We start from the raw sequence: 19,246 nt of genomic DNA, 5'->3' as shown, positions 1-19,246 counted from the left end.
TCAGAAATTAAAGGGAACACAGTAACACAAGGGTTGCTCTGGGGTGAGAATGCATCAAAGTTGAATACAGGCAATTAACTGCTTTAACTTTGCTTCCAAAAGCAGGGAAGTTTACATCCTGCATAAGTTCTTGGTAGATACAGCTGAACACACTTACTCTTCTCCCATGATTTGGCACAGGGGAAATTAAGCCTTGAGTTTAAGCTGTCTGAATTTGGCAACACGAAATTTCGCCTGCAACTCCGAGGTAACTGCTTATCAAGAGGTCACTGTTTTACAGTCCTCCACTTTGTCCAACAAGGAAATTGCACCACACATCCTTCATAGGGAAATATTTACACAGAAAATTTAAGCTATTGTTGAAGCAATTTAACAATATATCTTTCCTAAAAATCTGCTAATGCACATCTAGCATTTTCTTTTTTTTGAGATCCTACACTCAGTGTAATTTAAATAGTGTTCGAAACATTCCAACAGGAATCACATTGCACAGAAGAAGCAATTTGCTTCCCTAACATTTTTGCACACCTGCTTAGAGCCTGTGCATTTATTGCACACCTGCTTAGAGCCTGTGCATTTATTGCACAAGTTTACAATGCCAAGCCTCTACATAGGTACCTAACGAATGCTACAGAACAAAGTTCTTTGGAATGAGGGCAAGCATCTTAGTCTCTAGGCTGTAATGACTTAAGGCTTCTTGCAGTTTCATTTGCTTGGTCAGTAAAAGCCAGAGGAAGCGTCATCCACTTTCACTCCTGGTTTGGAGCTGGTACCCGATTCACTCAGACTAAATCCCATTGCAGTTTCAGACGAGCAGACTGGTGACACATCAGTTGCGGGTCACTCCCGGCCCCTCTGGAAGAAGGGATGCGAAGAAAGTCTTGAAAAAAACCCATGCGGTGTTCATAAATGAAGGGTTGGCCTGCTGCAGTTCTTGTAAAACTTGGCCCTCATCAGGAGATGCCTCAGATTCATCTGCTCTGCCTCCATTTCCCCCCTGTCAAAACAAAGGACATGTGGTGAGATCATTGTAGAAATGAGTTAGAAGAATCAGGTGTCAAACAGCATGTTTTGTCACTTAAATGTCACTGTCAGACTAGAAAAAGCTTCCAAGTATCCCCAGACAACCAAAGTCAAAAAAAACAAGCTGCACACTAGTACTACTGGTTAACTCCTGCTGCATGTCCAAGACACTTGTTTAGTGTCACATGTTTAGGACACACATGAAGCACCAGATGAGGTGAGCTATGTATACTCTTACATCTCCATCTAGCCCATGTCCAGGGTTAAACATTGGCCAGCTGTTCTGTTACCCAGTGACCCCTCCCCAATCAAGGAGGGGAATCAGGAAAAGGTAGGAAGACCCATTGGTTGAGAGAAGAACTATTTAATAATTGAAATAAAATAAAATGGAAAATAATAATAATAATAATATACACAGACAAGTGATGTATGGTGCAACTGCTCACCACCCCTTGACCAATGTCCAGCCTGTTCCCAGCCGGAAATCCCAAAGCAGGAAAATCCTGAAACCACAATCCTAGCAGAGAGAGTCAGCCTGGGGATCAGAATGACAGGCAAGATCTTCGAGGGATGGCGACCGTTGAGAAAGAGAGCCCATCCCCAGCAAACTCTCCCGATATATAATGACAATGATGCTACATGGTATGGAACATGCATTTGCCAAGTCAAGTGTCCGCTGCCCTGGCCGCACGCCCGCCAGGTTCTTGGGCATCTGTGTCATGAGTGAAAACAAGTGGAAGAGTCTTTGATCACTACGGGTATCACCACACCACAGCTGGCTACAAACTAAACCAAAGTGTCCTTGTTCTTACTGAATCTCTCACTGTTAAAAGCACAGCTGACTTCAGAAGTGTAGCATTTCTGAACAGAAAACCGATTCTGTGATTCCATCTCAGCAAAACCAAGACAATTTACAACTAATTAACTTTCACTGACATCAAACAGAATGAAATTCAAGACTCAGATTGCTTATCTACTCAAATTTTACCACTGAGGTACTAGCCTAAACCCTGTCTTCAGCTGCAGAACCTGTTCAGCCAGTGACTCTCCATCACAACATCCTAAAGCTCAGGAGCAACTAAAAGATAACATCCAGCCTGAAATATTTTTGTACAACAGAGGAATTTGCTGTCCAAAGGACTCAGGCTGGCAATTACTCCCCCATGGAAGATAGTTGCTGACAAGTTTAAAGAAAAGTTTTTGCTACTACATGTAATTAGTAAACTGAAAGTAAAACTTCAGAGGGTTTCGTGGTCATGGTTTAAAAACAATAGCAAGACAATACCTGTAAGTTATTGTTCTGGTCCTGGTTTACAGCAGCTTGAGGAGGAACATTGCCTGGCAAGGGCTGAACTGGTCTTCGTCTAAATGGAAGCCATCCAACATGGTGCCTGGGGAAGCCAATAGACTTTTATGGTTAACCATTACTCCTTCCAGTTATACCAACACAGTTCAAGTAACATCTGGCTGCTCAGAGCTGCAGACAGCAAGTTCAGCATACTGAAGTCTCTTTCTGCCCTGACCCACTAAGTACTTTCAAAGCCTCCTGTTAGCAGCAAACCATAAGGTAGGAGGGGAAAACTGGGCATCTGCTGACATTCAAAAAGCAGCACTACATCCATGTTTGGATCTGCTCAATCAGGACTCAACCTGCTGGAGAATGCTGCTAGAGGTACAAAGAGCCTGCTTGTTTACCATGTTACATACACCCCTGGGTGTATCCCCTATGTACTCACCCTAAAAAAGGGCACAACAAAGAACAGCACTATCTTACCAAAACGTAACAGGCCATATAGACCTCCTTAGAAGGTCTGTATCTCTACAGCACTGCACCTTGTAGCCCACCATATAAGCTGTTCAAAGTTACACTTCAGAATTATCAATAGTAAAATTTAAGGACTTCTAATGAAGCAATTAACCTTCACTCTCCAAGTCTGTATAGGGGTTGAAAGAGCTGATCATTTGAGCTGCTCTAGTTTCAACTCCTGGACCTACCAACAGGAATTCAAAGACCTACATCACTTGTTTCACTGGTGATCAAAGAATTTGAGAGGACAGATTATCCCAAGCATGTCAACTGACAGCCCATTATCTTTACTGTGCTTCTAAGATTTACCCCAAGCTGCCCCCTCTCCAGAGAGGCTCAAAGGCAATTCAGGACACTGCGCTCAGTTCAGCTTATCTGCTCTCCAGAGAGGTGACATGCAGCAGAGAAACCCACACAGGTACCCAATTTAGATAGCAGGTGTGAGACCCTCTTCCCAGCAGGACTCAAACACTTGTTTCCCCAACAATCACCTGTCATTTCCTCCATTGAACCTACAGGTCTGTCTGCTCTACACTGCCGAACTGCTAGGGCTTTACACTGACAGCTGCTTGCGTTTCAAGAGAGAAAGGCAGCCACACCAGGAGCATTAGTACAAAACCCAAGTAAGACCACCCACTATCACCCATTCTCCATTTAATCCAGGCATAAGCTGTACTATTTTTTTTTTGCTAAATCCTGAGTTACACCAGGATAGAAGAGTGGTTCACCCTTCCCAGGTACAAGAGTCATACGAAGCTCGGCTGCCAGAAAGCTGACCACAGCACAGAGCTCAGTGAAACATCTCAGAATGCAACAGTAAGCGTTGATACCAGACACTTACAGATACATCAGAACTGTGCCGCCCATAACCAAGAGGAATCTGCTGACACTGGAGTAGAAATAGATAATGTTGACAAAAACATAGAACAGTGTTGCTGAGTAGAGCCAGTCCAACCAATCTCGATTGCCACCCTCCTCCTCTTCCTCCATGAGGGGACCCCCTTGGGCATTCATCCGCAAGTTCTGGTCGGCTGCTGCGTTAACCTGGGCAGCAGCGTTCTGGTTTCCAGGCTGATTTTGTGCAGGAAACGGGTCTGGGAGAGGAGCTGGGGGTGCCACGGGTATCTCCTGAGAACGTCGTGCCTGGGATGGGTCAGCAGATGCGGCAGTAGAAGCCAAGCTGAAATCAGAGTACAGAATAAGGCTTAGTCAAATCCTTCCACGCTTAACACAGGCACTGAAAATTTGCCCATCTTTAAGTTCAGAGTCAGATCACGTGCAAGTAGAAAGCATCAAATTTAGAGGCTACAGAAGGGTTAAAACCAAGTTTTAGTTCTACCCATGATAACAGTTGCATAGTGACGCCAACAAGTCAAATCAGGCACCTTCCACATCACGAACAATAATTTCAATACTTTGCAAAGAAAATTCCTTAGAGCAATCTAAAGGTAGTGTGGGAGGCTGCTGCAAGCCTCCACTTCACCTTTGTCACTGGTTTCCAGTCAGTGCTCTGTGTGATACTTTAAGCAGTCAGAAAAATGAAGAGCTAAGGCTCAGCAGCAGGATTTTGCATTTACTCTGCAGACACCTGCCCTCCCAACCAAGAGAGACAGAGATCTGGAGCTTGCAAGATTCCAAAGCACTGGCCTAAACAGTAAGCTAACACCAGTTAGAGGTACACTCCCACACCATTCAGCATGTTACAACAAAAAAGAGTCTTCTGACCACTGTCAAAAGAGGAAAAACTGCCAGAAGCTCTTTCTATTTCCGTGTATTACAGATTTCTATTGGTAGCTTTGAACAGAAAACTTACTATTGCATGTAATATTGCCTTGCATAAATCTGCTGAAACCAGGACATCTGAAGCATGCTGTAGGTTGTGTAAGCAGAGAAGCCAGGAGCCACACTTTGGAAGGGATTCCGAGTTGTTTCAAGCCTTGGTCAAAATTTGAAAACATTCATTAGCAAATACTGGACAAACTGCAAGTGTCATTTATTACAGGACAAGGTAGATAGCTCCTGCCATTTTGTGCATCCAAATGCAAAATTAGTTTTTCCTTCTAGAGTAATAAAGACACATGGATAAACCACATGAATAAAGGGCAAGTTTTCAACTAACAAAGCAGTGCATTTTCCTGTAGCTTATTCCATGTCCACTAAAGTTTTCATGTAGAACTTCATCCCCTTTGGCACATCTTCTGTGGCTTTAAGACAGTATGTGTGGCATAAGGGGCTGGCATCCCACACAAGGCCAACGTTTTAAAAGTCTTAGTGATTCAAGTAAAAGTTGTATTTACCTGTTAGTGGGTTCTGCTGAAGACTGGCCATCAGAAGAACAACTCAGTTTTTCACCATTTGAGGAAGATACAGATGGTTCTTGACTAGCTTCTGACAATAACTTTGGCTGATGGGCTTTAACCTAGGGACAGCGAAGCAGTTAGTGAGGCTTATTCAGGACACTCCACAAGCCTTATGCTAAAAGATTACACCACACAGAATATGCTCTTGTTTTAGAACTCCCACAGAGTTCACACTTTGTCCTGCACAGGACCTCCAGGCACTGTCACAGCACCGACACTGCTCTTGGGCACCATGCCACAAGCACCTCCATCAGTACTTTAAAGCTCCCTTTAGAAATGAGTGGCATGTAAAACTGACTTGATGTTACTCTTCCCTTTCACCAGATCTACACCTGGGGTTTTTTGGGTTCTTTTGTTTGTGGGGGTTATTTTTAACACATGCAGACAGGTCCCATCTGGTTATAAAAATGTAATTGGAAGAAATAGAGGGAAATGCACTCAAAACAATTTGACTTTTTAGCTTTGATTAGTTTGGACTCACATATGCAAGCTGCTGTAGCCAGAATTCAAAAGCAGTTTTGTAGTGGCACATCTGTGCCACATCCACACCAAAGCTGGCTCACATCTACCAAACACCAGACGCGGGTAGGGTTTTGGCCATTTGCACATAAGACCAGTAAGTACTCAGTTCAAGCACTAAGGCTCATCTTTGGCTTCCTCTCTACAGGCTGAGTCATTAACAAGGGCAGTTAAAACTTCTTCAGCTAACAGCTTTCTTCCTTGCCCACACCCGGATTACAGATCAGAACTACTTCCACTCTGTAACTACTATGTCTTCTGCCTGGGACACGGGTCATACTCTATTTAATGTAACTTAATTTACCAGAAAGCCTTTCTATTCTGAGCAGTGTGTTACAACTAGATTATAGTGGTGACGTTTCTTAACGGATGCCATGAGAATCTTTACTGATGAACTGCAGAGTCAATTTTTTTCTGTACTCAGCTTAATCTAAATTACGTCTCACATTCCTAACCAAATTATTACAAAATAATGCTGCCATTGCACTAGCAGGAAAAAGCTGCAGTATCAGCAAACTAAAATAGCCATTTGATACTTCCCCTTTTTAGTCACAACCCCATGATTCAGAATAGTACGTAAACTAAGTGAGAGTACCTCTGCACTGGTTTCTTGCACATTTGCAGGAGCCTTGAAGTTGTACACCAAATGAAGAGCATGCAACTCCTCGTGCTAAAATGTAAGGGAAAACATGTTAAAAAAATCACTTAATTCTTGATACATTTCGGCACAGTGTAAAAGATTATTTTATACCTTTGGCAGCAGCTCTCTCAGATAATGATGATCCAGCAGCAGCCTCCCAGAATAAATCAGCTTTTGGTCCTCTTCAGGCTTTGAGGAAAGAAAACAAAGAATAGGATGACTTGCTCTGCCAAGCACGTGAAAGCATTAACTGACCCAACTTGCAGCCAGAGGGATGGAGGCACATGGCTGGAAGCACCCTGCACACCACGGTGCGCAGGGAACTGTGCACGTTTAAATTCAGCTCATGAGATGAGAACAATCGAATACGGAAACGCGAGATTACTACCACTGAGGTCCAAACCAGCAGGAGGATATAAAGCATCCCTTTGGGAAAAGCTTGGTTACATGCTGTCTCTTTTACAGTCCTGACAGAAACGTTTGTGTTTCTTAGAAACAGAGGTTTGGAGGATCATCTAATCCCATCAGCACTGGAGCTGGCGTCCAGTTCATCTGCTACACCCCATCGAACGAATCCCAGCAGCTGCTCACCCAGAGCCTTCCCACCGCGGCCCAGCGGCCAGCCAGAGCCTACCGCCCATCCTTCCCAGGGAAACCAAGGCCGAAAGGAGGCACGTCCTCCCGCTGACACCGTCGGGCTCCGCTCACAGCACCCGCGGCTCCCAAGGAAGCGGCGCCTCCGCGTTTCCAGCACAAACGTCTCCGCAAACCCCGTGCACGGGCAGGGCCGCCTCTGCTTCTCCGGGAAAAGAGCTCCCAAAGGTGCTCAGCCCCCGCGCGACCGCCGCGGTGGGTGCGATGCCCCCGGCGCTGCCCACCCGCACCCCCCTCCCCTCCGGCCCGCCGACGGCAGCCGGTGCGAACGCCCCGCGGGACGCGCGGGTCACGTTTAACAGCGGCCGAACCAGGCACCGCGTCCCGTCCGGAAACAACCCGCGGGGCGCCCGGCTGATGCAACGGGCGCGGCGCACCGGGGGGGCACGGTGCCCGCAGGGCTCGGGCTCCACCAGGCGAACCGGCGGCGGCCCCGGGAGCCCCACCGAGCCCTTGCGCCGGCTCCCGCCGCTGCCCCGCGGGGATACGTCCCGTCCCGGTCCCCCCTCGGGAAGGGGCTCGCGCGGAGGGGCAACGGGGAAGCGGGGCGGGGGCGCAGCTCGCACTCACCGGCGCCCCGGGTACGAGGCGGCGCAGCTCGGCCTTGAGGCGGCGCACGGTCCAGGCGGGGCCGGCGCGGAGCCGCAGGTCGGGGTGCCGCTGCGTGGGGCTGCGGACGAGCAGCGCCAGCGGCTCCTCCATGGCGCGGGCAGCGACCGCGCCCCCCGCCCCGGCGGTGCCTTTATGGCCGCCCGCCGCGCCCCGCCCCGCCCCGCCCCGCCCTGCCGCAGGGCCGCGGTGGCTGCAGCTCATTGGTCGCGGCGGGAGCGGGGGGCGGGAGTTGCGACGTGGGCCAATGGGACGGAGCCCCGCGTGCGGCGCGGCGGGAGGGCGGCGCCGGGCGGCGGCGCGGGGGGGGCTCCCGCGCTCCGGGCAGCGTTACCATGGCGACCGGGATGCCTCTTGCGTACCGGGCCGTGGCCGTGAGGGGCCGGCGGCCGTGGCGGCCGTGGCGGCGGGGCCCGATCTCGCGGCTCCCGCCGCCGCCAGGCCCCTCCCTGCCGTCCCTCCCCGCGCCGCAGGGAGCGGGGCGGCCCCACCGCGCCGCCATGGCTGCCCGGCCCGGCGCCGCTGCCCCTTCGGCACCGGGCAGGGACCGGGGGGCGCATCACCGAAACGTGCGTCCGACCGCCGGCAGCGCGGGCACCGGTTTGTCTCCGGCCCTCGCGGCCCCGGAGGGCCGAGGGGCTCCGCGCGGGGCTGTTCCCCTCGCGCCCCCGCGGGATCCGCAGCCCGATCCAGGCGATCCGTCGCCGTCCGCCGCGCGGTTTGACATTTCACCACATCTGGTAGCTGCCTCGACCGGCTTATTTCTGACTCTGCGGGGACAGGACACGCCACGCTTCTGCCCGAGGCCAGAAGAAGTGCACAGGGGTGTTGGAGAAAGGTGGTAACTCAAGAAATTATCACTGACAACAACAACAAAACAACATAAAACCCCAAAAAAGCTCAGCAGCTTCTGAGTCATCCTCCTCCTTCCCTTGAGACGCGATCCGGCACTGGGAAAAGCAGTGGTAATGATCCTGCTGCACCAGGAGGGGGGTTTCGCGTGCTTTAAAACAATATCGTAGGAATGCCAGCAGTCAGTTTTATCTGTCAGCACCATGTGTTTGCTCCATGTGTTTCATTAGCTGCTCAGTATTCCTTGGCAGCCAGACCTGTTGCCCAAAGGCACGGATGAGTTTGCAGCTGGTACCAGATTTTGCAACCAGAAAAGACACTCGGCCACGGGGATGCATCACCCCGCAGCTTCCTGGGGAAGAGCTGTGCCACGGGCCATGGCTGCCTTGGGAGCCGACAAAACGAAATCACAAAGAGATGAACTGAGCCGACGTCTGGTTTGACGAACCCTCCGCGGCTGCTGGGGTGCATCCTTGTGAGGATGGAGAACGCCAGTGGAGCCCATTCCTGTGTTGCATCCATCCCCACAGCGAGCACTGCGGCAGCAGGAGTCGGTTCAGAGCTGAGGCCGCGCTCCCTGCCCGCCCTGCCCTCGGCTGTCCCTGCACGGGCTCACGCTCCGGTGGGCTTTCCCTCCCCAACCTCAGCTCTGTGTCCCCACCAAGCCAAGGAGATGCTGTCGGAGGTATCTGCTGCTCTTGCTCTGTGAGCAGGGACCGTGATCCGTGTCCCCCAGCTCCTGCCAGCGCTGGTAGAGGGAAAGACAAATGTAGTGTCCAAGGCCGCCCTCGCCAACGTCCCCCGTTAAGGTCAAGGTGACTTTGTTTGCTGCTCACTCTGTTGCAGCCTTTGCTTGGGGTGCCCAGAGGGCTCCCGTGGGTGGCAGGGACGGGGTAAAACTGCGGAGATACTGGTATCAAACCAGGTTCTTGGGCTCTGCACTTTGCTGGGACTCCCTGTGCCACTGCTGGCCCGTGGACCGAGTGAGAAGCTGTAGTCACAGCACCGGTCCTCCGTCGAGCTCAGACTCCTGTGTTTCTCCCCCCTGCCACAGATAACCCGATCTGAACCCAGCGCTGACCCGATGTGAGCAGGAGCTGGAGGATCGACCTCCTGAGGCACCCACCAACCTGCGTGTCCCCGTGATGCTAAAACTCCGCAGCCCTCCTCCAGGTGAGGGGGTGCTGAGCCCCCCACAGAGCCAGGCCCTCGCTGCCCTCACCCAGAGCAGCCAAGAACTGGTGGATCTGAAGTTGGTGGACACGTCTGGACATTTGGTAGCACGTGATCCAGTCCCAAAGTCTGGTTCAAAGCTCCTGGTACTCAGGAGCTGTAGCCACAGATCCAGGGACGCGGCGCAGAACAGAAGGTGTGACCAGCGTGTCGTTCCCACCGTCCTGCTGAACAATTAACTCCGGTTTACCAAAACTGGAGAGGAAGGGCTGCAAGCTCCTTTTGTCCCCAGTGCCTGCGCAAACATTAACCCTGGTGTAAACCAGGATTATCTTTCTGACCTCAACACAATTACTCTGTTTAAAAAAAAAACTGGGAGAGGGGGGAAATTGCTGATGAGTTTACAGCTCTGTGTGTGGTCAGGCTCGTTTTCACCGCATGGCAAGCTCTCGCTGCAGCCGGAGCAGCCGGCTAAGGATTTGCCGGTACGCGAGGCGGTGTCCCACAGCCTGGCACGCTGCCTTTGCTCACCCAGGTGCGGCGATGCAGGGGAAGAGCCTGCCAGGAGCCACAGTCCGGCTCCCGCGGGCCCGGTGCTGTGGCGATGCCGGGGTCTGATGCAATTACACGCCGTCCAAAGGTCGCCCCACGGGCCAGGCTAGAGCAAGGATCAGAGGACGGCGTGATCCGGGGAAGCCAGGCTGATTCTTGGGATTTGGTTCGATGTGTTTGTTCAGCAGGAAGCGGCTGCGCTTGTCGGGTGTCTGGCTTTAAAAAGCGTCTCATGGCACTGTCGCCACGGCCCCTTCGGCCGGAGTGCTGGCTTCCTTGGAGCCCGTGAGCAAGACTATAGTCTTGTTTAGGTGCATGTTTAGTCTTGTTGGTGACCCCGGTGCAGGGTGGGAGCTCGCGGCGCGCTCCGGCATCGCGCGGGCAGGGCTGCCCGGTGGCGGGGGCTGCGAGGAAGGGGCCGCCTGCGTGTGGCTGAGCGTTTCCGTCTCAGAGCCAGTTCTGCCGGAGGTGCATCCTGAAGGCGTCACCTGCGGACATGAGCGGGCAGCGCCCAAGGAGCTGTGGTCTGGCAGCCTGGCGCTGGGACGGGCGCAGGGATGCGGGCGCTTTGCCGTACACCCAGCGAACTGGAGCAGTTCCCTTCCTATCGTTCGATTGTTTCACTGCTCGGTAAAGCGACTCATCCCCGAAATGACCGACCTTCCCCAGTCGGTAACGGCTCCGAAGCAGTAACGAAACTTTCCTGCTAAATGGGAGAAAAATAGGAGGGAACGTGTAACCAGGAGGCTGGAAACAAGCAGAGTGTGTTGCAGGCCAGGCTTAGATCGTCCCCTGCTGCCAGGACCTGCCAGCCCTCTGCCCAACGGCCACTAAAGCCGTGGCAGCGGGGAGCAGGCAGCCCCGGATCAGCAGGAGAGGCAGGACCCTCCGCCAGCGGGGTGTCAAGCTGTGCCAAAATATCTCCAGGGGGACGCCAAGGCTCCCACCAGTGACACCCCGGGATAGAGTGGGGATTTTTTTTACATTGGGAAAATTTTTTTACAGTGAGGGTGGTGAGGCACTGGCACAGGTTGCCCAGAGAAGCTGTGGCTGCCCCATCCCTGGAAGTGTTCAAGGCCAGGTTGGATGAGGCTTTGGGCAACCTGGTGTAGTGGAAGGTGTCCCTGCCCATGGCAGGGGGGTTGGAACTGGGTGGTCTGGAAGATCCCTTCCCGCCCAAACCGTTCTGTGATTCCATGCTGCCGGCCACGCGTGGGAGCCCGCATCCCTGCAGAGAGGCAGGCGCCCGCCCCGATGGATTTTAATTGTGCCACTAATGAGGGTCTTGATAGCGATGGGGATGCCCGGGATCACCGGGGCGGGGCGGGGCCCGGTGCCCGGTGCCGTCCCCTCCGGCCCGTCCCGCCGGGGCAGAGGAGCCGTCCCGGGGCGGGGCGGGCGGCAGCCGGAGCGGAGCCGACCCCGGCGCGGGGAGCGGGAGCGGCGGGGCCGGGGCGGAGGGACCCGGGGGACCGGGGTTGGGGCGGGGGGTGGGGGGGGTGATGCCCCCGCCTTCGTTGCCACGGCGACGTTGTCAGCAACCCTCCGGCCACTCCCCCCGCCCCGCTCGGGCCAATGGCGCGGCGGCGCCCGACCTGCTCGCCGGTGACGTCATGGCCGGTGAAAATCCCCCGTGGCCGCGGGAGCGGCGGTGGCGGCGGCGCGGCCCCGTGGCCCGGTGCGGCCCGGCCCGGCCCGCAGCATGGCCAAGCACCACCGCACGCCGGCGCGCTCCGCCGAGCCCGTCATCGAGGTCAAGAGCAAGGTAAGGGCCGGCCGCCGCCGCCCGTGCTGATGCCGGTGCCGGTGCCGGTGCCGCCGGGGACGGCCGGGCGCGCCGCCGCCGCGCCGGGCAGCACACGTGGGGCGGGCGGCCCCGCGCACCGGGCAGCGGCGCGGGAGCCGGGCGCTGCGGGCTCTCCCGTGCGCTGCGGCGGCGCTGCCCGCCGCCTCCCCCGGCCCGGCCCGGCGGCCGCGGCTTTCCGCCACCCCGGGCTGCGCCGGGCCGCGGGGCCTCCCGGTGCGGCGGGCACCGGCAGTGAGGGCATCGCCGGGGAGCGCCCGCCTGCTGCGGCGCGCCGTGCGGGCAGCCTCGGTGCGCGGGACGGCCCCGCCGGTGCGGGCGTGCCGGATGCGCGGTCAGCCCGGCTGCACGCCTCGCCCAGATGCGCTCTCCCCCAGATGTGCCCGCTCGCCGTCCCCGGCTCTGCTGTCACCCAGATGTGCACCCCCGGCACGGGATGAACTCCCCGCCACGCACCCAGATGTGCGCGCTCGCACACGCTTGCTCAGATGTGCTCTCCTCCAGATGCGTGTGCTCATCCAGATGTGCGCTCGCCTGATGCACTCCCACCTAGACGGGTGCCTGCGCCCAGCTGTGCCCACCCACCTGCCCCTGTGCTTACCCAGATGTGCACATTCTCTTGCTGCACCCTTGTCCAGCTGTGTGCTCGCCCAGCTGTGCCTTCACTCGCCCGGGACCCCAACGAGGTGCCCGGTGCCCCGGGATGGGTGCGATGCCCCTGGGGCAGCGCGCTCCTCGCAGCCTTCCTCAGCCTGTTCTTAATTGGCTTCCCCTTCGTCGTGACTGAAGGAGGCAATAATTAACGCTGTTGCTCACCAGGTGCTGCAGCAGCGCCTGTGTCACAGGGAAAGGCTTCCCAACAGCATGATGCCCGCCATGGCTGGCACTACAGCCAGAGGGTCCTTCCTCCACCATGTGGGCACCCTTCAGCCTCGTTGCTTTGGTGTTTGGGCAGGAGAACGGCTCCGCTCCTTTTATTTTGCTCTGGACAATGGACACTGCTGCCTTGGTGCTGCCAGGGCTCTGAAGCTGGCAGTGCCTGGCTCTGCCTGCCCCCAGAGCAGCCCTGCCCAGCCTCACCTTCTTCCTCCTCTTCTTCCTCCTCCTCCTCCGCAGTTTGACGCCGAATTCCGCCGCTTCGCCGTGAAGCGCTCCAGCGCGGGCAGCTTCCAGGACTTCTACCGCCTGCTGCAGACGGTGCACCAGATCCCGCGTGTGGACGTGCTCCTGGGCTACACAGACATCCACGGCGACCTCCTGCCCATCAACAACGACGACAACTACCACAAAGCCCTGTCCTCCGCCAACCCACTCCTCAGGGTCATCATCCAGAAGAAGGGTAAGCGGGAGCCGGAGAAGGGCCCCGGATCCATCCTCCTCATCAAGGGAGATGAACCGTGCCCCGCAGTAGTGCCAGCTTCATGATTGGGCTGTGCCGGTGATGAGGGCGGCCGGTCACGTACCCTCCAGCTACTGCTTTGGTGGATGGTGGATGGATGCGGAGCTGATGGTACCAGGAGGCTCCCAGAGCCCCACTGGGGCCGCAGCACCCACGAGGGCTCTTCCCGGCAGCCCTTCCCATGGTGAGGGGCACCCGCACCAGCCAGGCCCCATGTGTCCCAGTGAGCAAAGGCAAATCCTTGAGACTCACCCCTTTGAAGTCGTGTTTTCTGGCAGGGCTTGCGTGGGGTCCCGGAAAACACTGCGTTGCTCCCATGAGCGCTGCACCGGGAGCCCTGTCAGGTCCCTGCCCCGAGGCGGCGGCAGCCATCATTTTGGCAGAGCTCTCCAGGTGCCGGCTGCTGCCGAGTTTTCGGTGGTGGGAGGAGGCTGGTCTCCTCCCCGGCTGCCCCAGGCTCACCGTGACCGCAGCGGCGCGTTCCCGGCGAGCAGCTTCCTCACGCGGGAGCGCGAGATCGCCCTGATAGCCGCATCCTGGTGAGGATAAAAGCCTCCTGGTGTCAAACACCCCATGGATGTCTCCTCTTCGCTGGGAGATGGAGACGAGCCCGTCACCTTCTGCTCTCGGTTTAGCAGCACCAACGCTTTCTCTTTAGTAGCACCATTAGCACCATCAGTAGCACCAGTAGCACCATTTAGGCTGCCCAGGGAGGTGGTTGAGTCCCCATCCCTGGATGTGTTTAAGAATAGGGTGGATGATCTACTTGAGAATATGGTTTAATGGGGATTAGGGATGGTTGGACTCGATGATCTCTAAGGTCTTTTCCGACCTAGAAATCTATGAATCTATGAATTAAGCAACAGTGCACAAAGCCAGACTGGGATAAGAGCCCCAGTTTCCCCAGCACAGCACCCAGAGCAACTCTGTGCTTCCAGCTCCTGTTAGTGGTACGGAGTCCCTGGGTGAGGGGTGATGCCGGTGGCCAGCCCTGGCTGCTGTCCTGCTTTTCCCAGGCTCTTGCATCAGGGTGGTGCAGGACGCCCTGGACACATATTTGCTCTGGGGCCACACAGTGTGGGGGCTGGTGGCGGTGAGCCCGTGGTGTGCTCAGGGGCTGTTGCTGCCGACACCGAACCATCGTTTGTTCCTGGACCAACACCTGGACCCAGGCTGTGGCATGGCGAGCTGGTGTGGGGCTGAGTGTGCCGGGGCTGCCATGGGAGTGTTGCTCCTGCTCCCGGAGCCACCTCGTCCACTGCTGGCTCTGTGGGCACAATACCATGCTGGCACAGTGCGGAGAATGGGCAGCCACAGCCCTGGCGCTGTGTGCAGCGCGATAAGGAGGGCGAGGAGGCTGCGCTGGCAAGTCCCAGCACCCATCCGTGCCCACAGGAGAGGGGCCGCAGGGCCGGCAGCACGGCGGGAGGCGTGCGGAGAGGCCAGGAGCGAGCCCTGGGTGAGTCACAGCTGATTTAAAATGGATCCAGGTCATCCCAGGGCTGAGCTGTCGTCGAACCAGTCCGGGTCGGTGAGGAATGTGGCTGCAGAGCCTCTCTCACGCCGGGCGCGGGGAGCCGTGCGCACGCGTGTGTACGTAGGTGTGCACCCGTCGGTGGGCTCCGCGGGCCAGTCCTGCTGCAGGGGGTCAAAAGCAAAGGCTGCAGCTTGGTCCCTCTCCATGCCATCACCCCGTTAGGTGAAGCCGTCCCCATGGGGCAGCCCGGCCGGGGCCAGCGGTGGCACTGGCCCTCCTTAGCTGGGCTTGGCTCATGGGAAGGGCATGGGAAAGCCCAGCACCTCACCAGGGCCACCAGTGGGCTCATCCCTGGGGTGCTGGACCTGCCTGGCCCAGCTGCTCTGCGCCCCTCGGAGAGGAGCCGTGCGCTGAAATAGCTGTGGGAAAGCCTCCGCCGCCCTTCCCCGAGCTAAAAATACGCCAGGCTGTGTGTGCAGGGAGATATTTATAACCCAGGAGCCCTGGCACGCTGGCTTGGCTATGGAGAAACCCTGCATCCCCTGGGCTTGGGGGCATCCCCAGCACCCCTGCGGCTGGAGCAGGGCCTGGGTACTGGTGGGGGGGCACCGCGGGGAACGCACTGGCAATGCGGCGTCCAGATCCAGGCTCCCCCGTGGAAAGGGATGGGGAGAAACCCGAGAGGGCCCAGGGGATGCTCCCCAGCACCTGGTGGATGTGGCCAAGGAGGGGCCGTGGTGGAGCTGGGCCCCACAGAGCTGCCCCAGGCAGGGTCGAGGAGGATGGAGTCGAACCCTATGTGGTGGTGTCAGACGGCACAGTGAGGGACAGTGGCACAAATGACACTTTGGGACGTCCAGGGGCCCTGAGGATGCTGCAGCCCTGGGATGGGGCTCCAGGAGGTGGGGAGTGTCCATCCTTGGGGACAGCAGGGCTGCGCAGGACATAGCTGCGGCCACCCCCATCCCGTGCCAGTGATGGCCCTGCTCCAACGGGGACAAGGGACTGCGGTGCTGTCCCACAGGGCTGGACTCACCCGCAGGGAGCCAGCTGCCATCACAGCACCCCCTCCTGCAGGGGAGTTCTCTCTCCCAAAACCCAAACTGGGGCACGGCTGTGGCTCCCGGGCCGTCAGGGCTGGCAGTTCTAGTGTTAAACTGCAGAGTTTGGCTTAAAGTGTGATTAAGGCTGAATCACTGCCTCGATCCCACTAATCCCGGCCGTGTGTACGCTGGGTAATCCCAGGAGACGGGCCGGCGGAGACAGGCTGCAGGAAAAGCCGGGGTGATGCTCCAAGGAGGAAAAGCCAGTGGGAGCCGTGAGCAGGGCGCTCCTCCCGCCGGCTCCCCCAGCCCCTGGGGCCAAGGGCGCACGGCCGCGTCCCCGGGCTGCCACGGTGCCTGACCCGTGTCCTCCCTTGCTCCCCACAGCGGAGTCCGATGCCGGCGTCTTCGCCTCGAACTCCCTGCAGCGGAAGAAGAAGGGGCTGCTGCGCCCCGCGCACTACCGGGCCAAACCTCACCTCCTCATCGGCATGCCCCAGGACTTCCGCCAGATCTCCTCCATCATCGACGTGGACATCCTGCCCGAGACCCACCGCCGCGTGCGGCTCCACAAGCACGGCTCCGACAAGCCGCTGGGCTTCTACATCCGCGACGGCGTCAGCGTGCGGGTGGCCCCGCAGGGTGTCGAGAAGGTGCCCGGCATCTTCATCTCCCGCCTGGTGAAGGGCGGTTTGGCCGAGAGCACGGGGCTGCTGGCGGTGAGCGACGAGATCCTGGAGGTCAACGGCATCGACGTGGCCGGCAAGTCCCTGGACCAGGTGACGGACATGATGGTGGCCAACAGCCACAACCTCATCATCACCGTCAAGCCGGCCAACCAGCGCAACAACGTCATCCGCAGCAGCAAGGCCTCGGGCAGCTCGGGCATGTCCACGGACAGCACCCCCAGCCAGCAGACCCCCAGCCCGGCCTCGCAGTACCTGAGCAACTACAGCACGGCCGAGAGCGACGAGGAGGGCGACCTGGTCATCGAGAGCGACAGCGCGCCCCACTACATCCCCGGGGGCTGCCCCAACGGGGGCCCCGCGGACAGACCCCTCCAGCGGAGCCCGTCCCCGCACAGCTCGCGGGGCTCTCTGCAGTCCCTCGGCAGCCACAACGGCAGCCCCGGCCAGGACAGCGGGCAGGAAGATGGCACCCTCCTCACCCTATAGCTGCGGGGGTCCCGTGCCACCCTTGGTGGCCGGCTGGGCTTCCATGCAGCCAAGCTGGTCGTGGGCACCGGGGCGATGACGGGGCTGGTGGGCAGGGGTGGGGCAGGGCTGCCTGCTGCCCTCTCCCACCACCCACCCCCCCGGCAGCCCCGCTGCGGTGCCCGCTCCCGCTGGCCACTGCCCCTCCGAGCCCCTGAGCCTCCCACCTCCTCCTTCCACACAAGTGGGGTTTTTTAATTGTTTTATCAAAATATGCATCATCAATTAATATATTGCAACGGACAGTAAAACCTTTTCTAGAAAGCACCCCCTTGTCCCTGCCTCGCGTCACCCGGGGGGCTGCACCCCAATGGCCACGGGGCACAGCCCCTCCAGGACAGCAAACAGCCCCAGTGCTGCGGGACGGGGCAGGCACGTCCCCCACCAGCCCCACTGCCTTGTCCCACGTGCCGTGGCCTGTCCTGGCCCGTCGTGGGCCAGCATGAACACCGTGACCAGCTCTGCAGGTCCCCTGGGAGAAGGGGGACAGCAGGAGGGGACCCCGGCCCTGTGTGTTCAAGGCAGTGCCCGGGAGCGGCCCCCTCGACCACAGTGCACGTTGTGGCTTCGCACCCCAGCGGGCCCCCCCCGTTCCCACCCTGTCCCCGCCACGGTGCCCTCTCCCCACAGGGGACACTCCAGTGGCATCCACAGGGAGCTGGGTGGCACTGGGGCTGGCAGCCGCACCCCAGCTGTCGCTCAGCCCCAGGAAACGCTGCTGGGGGTGATGCGGCTCCATCCTCATCCTCCAGCCCCGAGCTCAGGGGGCCAAATCCGCCCCTCTGGCTCACCTGGGGCTCCCAGCACGGATGGGCCAGGCTGATGGTGGCTTTGGCCTTTGCTTTGTTGCTGGCCTTTTGGTGACATTTGCTGGCAAAGCAGCCCAGGCAGAAGGTCTGGCAGGTAGGGTGCACCCAAGGGCTGCGCTTTGCCAGCCCATTCACCCAAGCTGGACATGGGTGCTCAGGGGGAGCAAGGGCACCCGCGCGGTGCCGGACCCTTCATGGCACAACGGTTCTCCTACAGCCCTCGGATTAAAACCCGTGGGAAGCGAGCGCAGACGGTGCCAGGTGCCCTGGTCTGGCTCCCACGGGGCGATACTGGGTGCTCTGGACTGGGTGCAGGCACACGGGTGCACCACAGCCAGTAGCAGAGCCGGTCACCTCCCCAGGGAACGGGCTGGGGGGCCGGATCCCAGCCCCGCTGGGGGCAGGCAGGGAGAGCTGCTGGCAGCCCCGGGGCTCCCGAGCGTGGCGACAGTGACGGTACGCAGCCGGGGCCGCGACGGGCAAGGGAGAAAAGCAGGCGGCCGGGCTGGTTAGTCCAGACTTGCTCGGGGCAGGGAGGGGCACGGGGGCTGGTGCCCGCGGCCCCCGGCTGCTCTCAGCACCGCGCTCATCCAGCCGGCTCAGCCCGGCTGCGCCGTTTGCCCCAGGGGAGCGTGGGGTGATTTTCCGATTGGGATCTCACCTCCTCCGGCCCTCGAGTGCTAAAAGCTTCCCCAGCATCAGCTCCGGACGTCCCAGGGAACCTGCCGAGCGCCGGGTGCTGCGGGCAGGGCTGGACCACTCTGCAACATCCTCACCCCGCAAAATCCTGCCCGGGGCCGGAGTAATCCCGTGCGACATGGCATCTGCTCGGGGGAACCGCGCGGAGCATCCTCACCCCATGAAAGGTGACAGGGCAACAGGCACAAGCTGCAACAAGGGAAGTTTTGATGGGATTCAGGGAAAAAAAAAAATGCTCTCCCTGAGGGTGGCCCAGCCCGGGGACAGAGCCCCAGCAAGGTGGTGGTGGCAACCCCATCCTTGCAGGTTTTCCCAACTCAGCTGGACAAGGCTTTGAGCTGTGGAGCTGGGCCTGTGCTGGGCAGGAGATGGACTGAGCCCTCCAGTGATCCCTTCTAGCCTAAAGCTTTCTACGCTTCCCGCAGCAGGATCCCTGCAAAGGTCTGCACAGGTCCCTGTGTGGCATCTGAAGGTAAGGAGGCAGCGAGCTCACCTCCACGATGGCACCTGCCCGGCTGTGTCCTGCCTGCCTGTGGATCGAGATCGGGCAGGACTTCTGTGTATGTTCTCCACCCCAAGTCCATCACCACGACCCAGCACCCCAGCCCTGTG

General features: G+C 58.1%; 2 protein-coding genes across 2 annotated transcripts; one reads left to right on the top strand and one right to left on the bottom strand.

Moving 5' to 3' along the window:
* Nucleotides 1–567: 567 nt before the first annotated feature.
* On the bottom strand, nucleotides 568–7,705 carry HERPUD1 (homocysteine inducible ER protein with ubiquitin like domain 1). The gene is made up of 8 exons (XM_086620898.1): nucleotides 7,574–7,705; nucleotides 6,461–6,538; nucleotides 6,305–6,379; nucleotides 5,128–5,249; nucleotides 4,644–4,766; nucleotides 3,672–4,010; nucleotides 2,309–2,414; nucleotides 568–997 (listed from the first exon to the last, which is right to left on the bottom strand). The coding sequence occupies exons 1-8, from the start codon at nucleotides 7,703–7,705 to the stop codon at nucleotides 830–832; spliced, it is 1,143 nt and encodes a 380-aa protein (XP_086477024.1). The 3' UTR covers nucleotides 568–829.
* A 4,186-nt stretch (nucleotides 7,706–11,891) lies between these two features.
* PARD6A (par-6 family cell polarity regulator alpha) lies at nucleotides 11,892–17,087 on the top strand. Its single transcript, XM_086620978.1, has 3 exons — nucleotides 11,892–11,954; nucleotides 13,110–13,332; nucleotides 16,300–17,087. The coding sequence occupies exons 1-3, from the start codon at nucleotides 11,892–11,894 to the stop codon at nucleotides 17,085–17,087; spliced, it is 1,074 nt and encodes a 357-aa protein (XP_086477104.1).
* The last annotated feature ends 2,159 nt before the right edge of the window (nucleotides 17,088–19,246 follow it).

The sequence above is a fragment of the Tauraco erythrolophus genome, chromosome 15 (assembly GCF_009769465.1).
Source record: "Tauraco erythrolophus isolate bTauEry1 chromosome 15, bTauEry1.pri, whole genome shotgun sequence".
NCBI classification, from domain to species: domain Eukaryota; kingdom Metazoa; phylum Chordata; class Aves; order Musophagiformes; family Musophagidae; genus Tauraco; species Tauraco erythrolophus.
The sequence above is the reverse complement of the archived record's forward strand: the minus strand, read 5'-3'. Positions and strand labels throughout refer to the sequence as shown.

Bases quoted from the DNA above. Each gene is read 5' to 3' on its own strand.
- HERPUD1 (XM_086620898.1), bottom strand. From the start codon at position 7,705: ATGGAGGAGCCGCTGGCGCTGCTCGTCCGCAGCCCCACGCAGCGGCAC. The intron at 6,539-7,573 runs GTGAGTGCGAGC...CTTTCCTCAAAG, and splicing joins GCCTCGTACCCGGGGCGCCG to CCTGAAGAGGACCAAAAGCT. The intron at 4,011-4,643 runs GTAAGTTTTCTG...CTCTGATTTCAG, and splicing joins AGGCAATATTACATGCAATA to CTTGGCTTCTACTGCCGCAT.
- PARD6A (XM_086620978.1), top strand. From the start codon at position 11,892: ATGGCCAAGCACCACCGCACGCCGGCGCGCTCCGCCGAGCCCGTCATC. The intron at 11,955-13,109 runs GTAAGGGCCGGC...CCTCCTCCGCAG, and splicing joins TCATCGAGGTCAAGAGCAAG to TTTGACGCCGAATTCCGCCG. The intron at 13,333-16,299 runs GTAAGCGGGAGC...TGCTCCCCACAG, and splicing joins GGTCATCATCCAGAAGAAGG to CGGAGTCCGATGCCGGCGTC.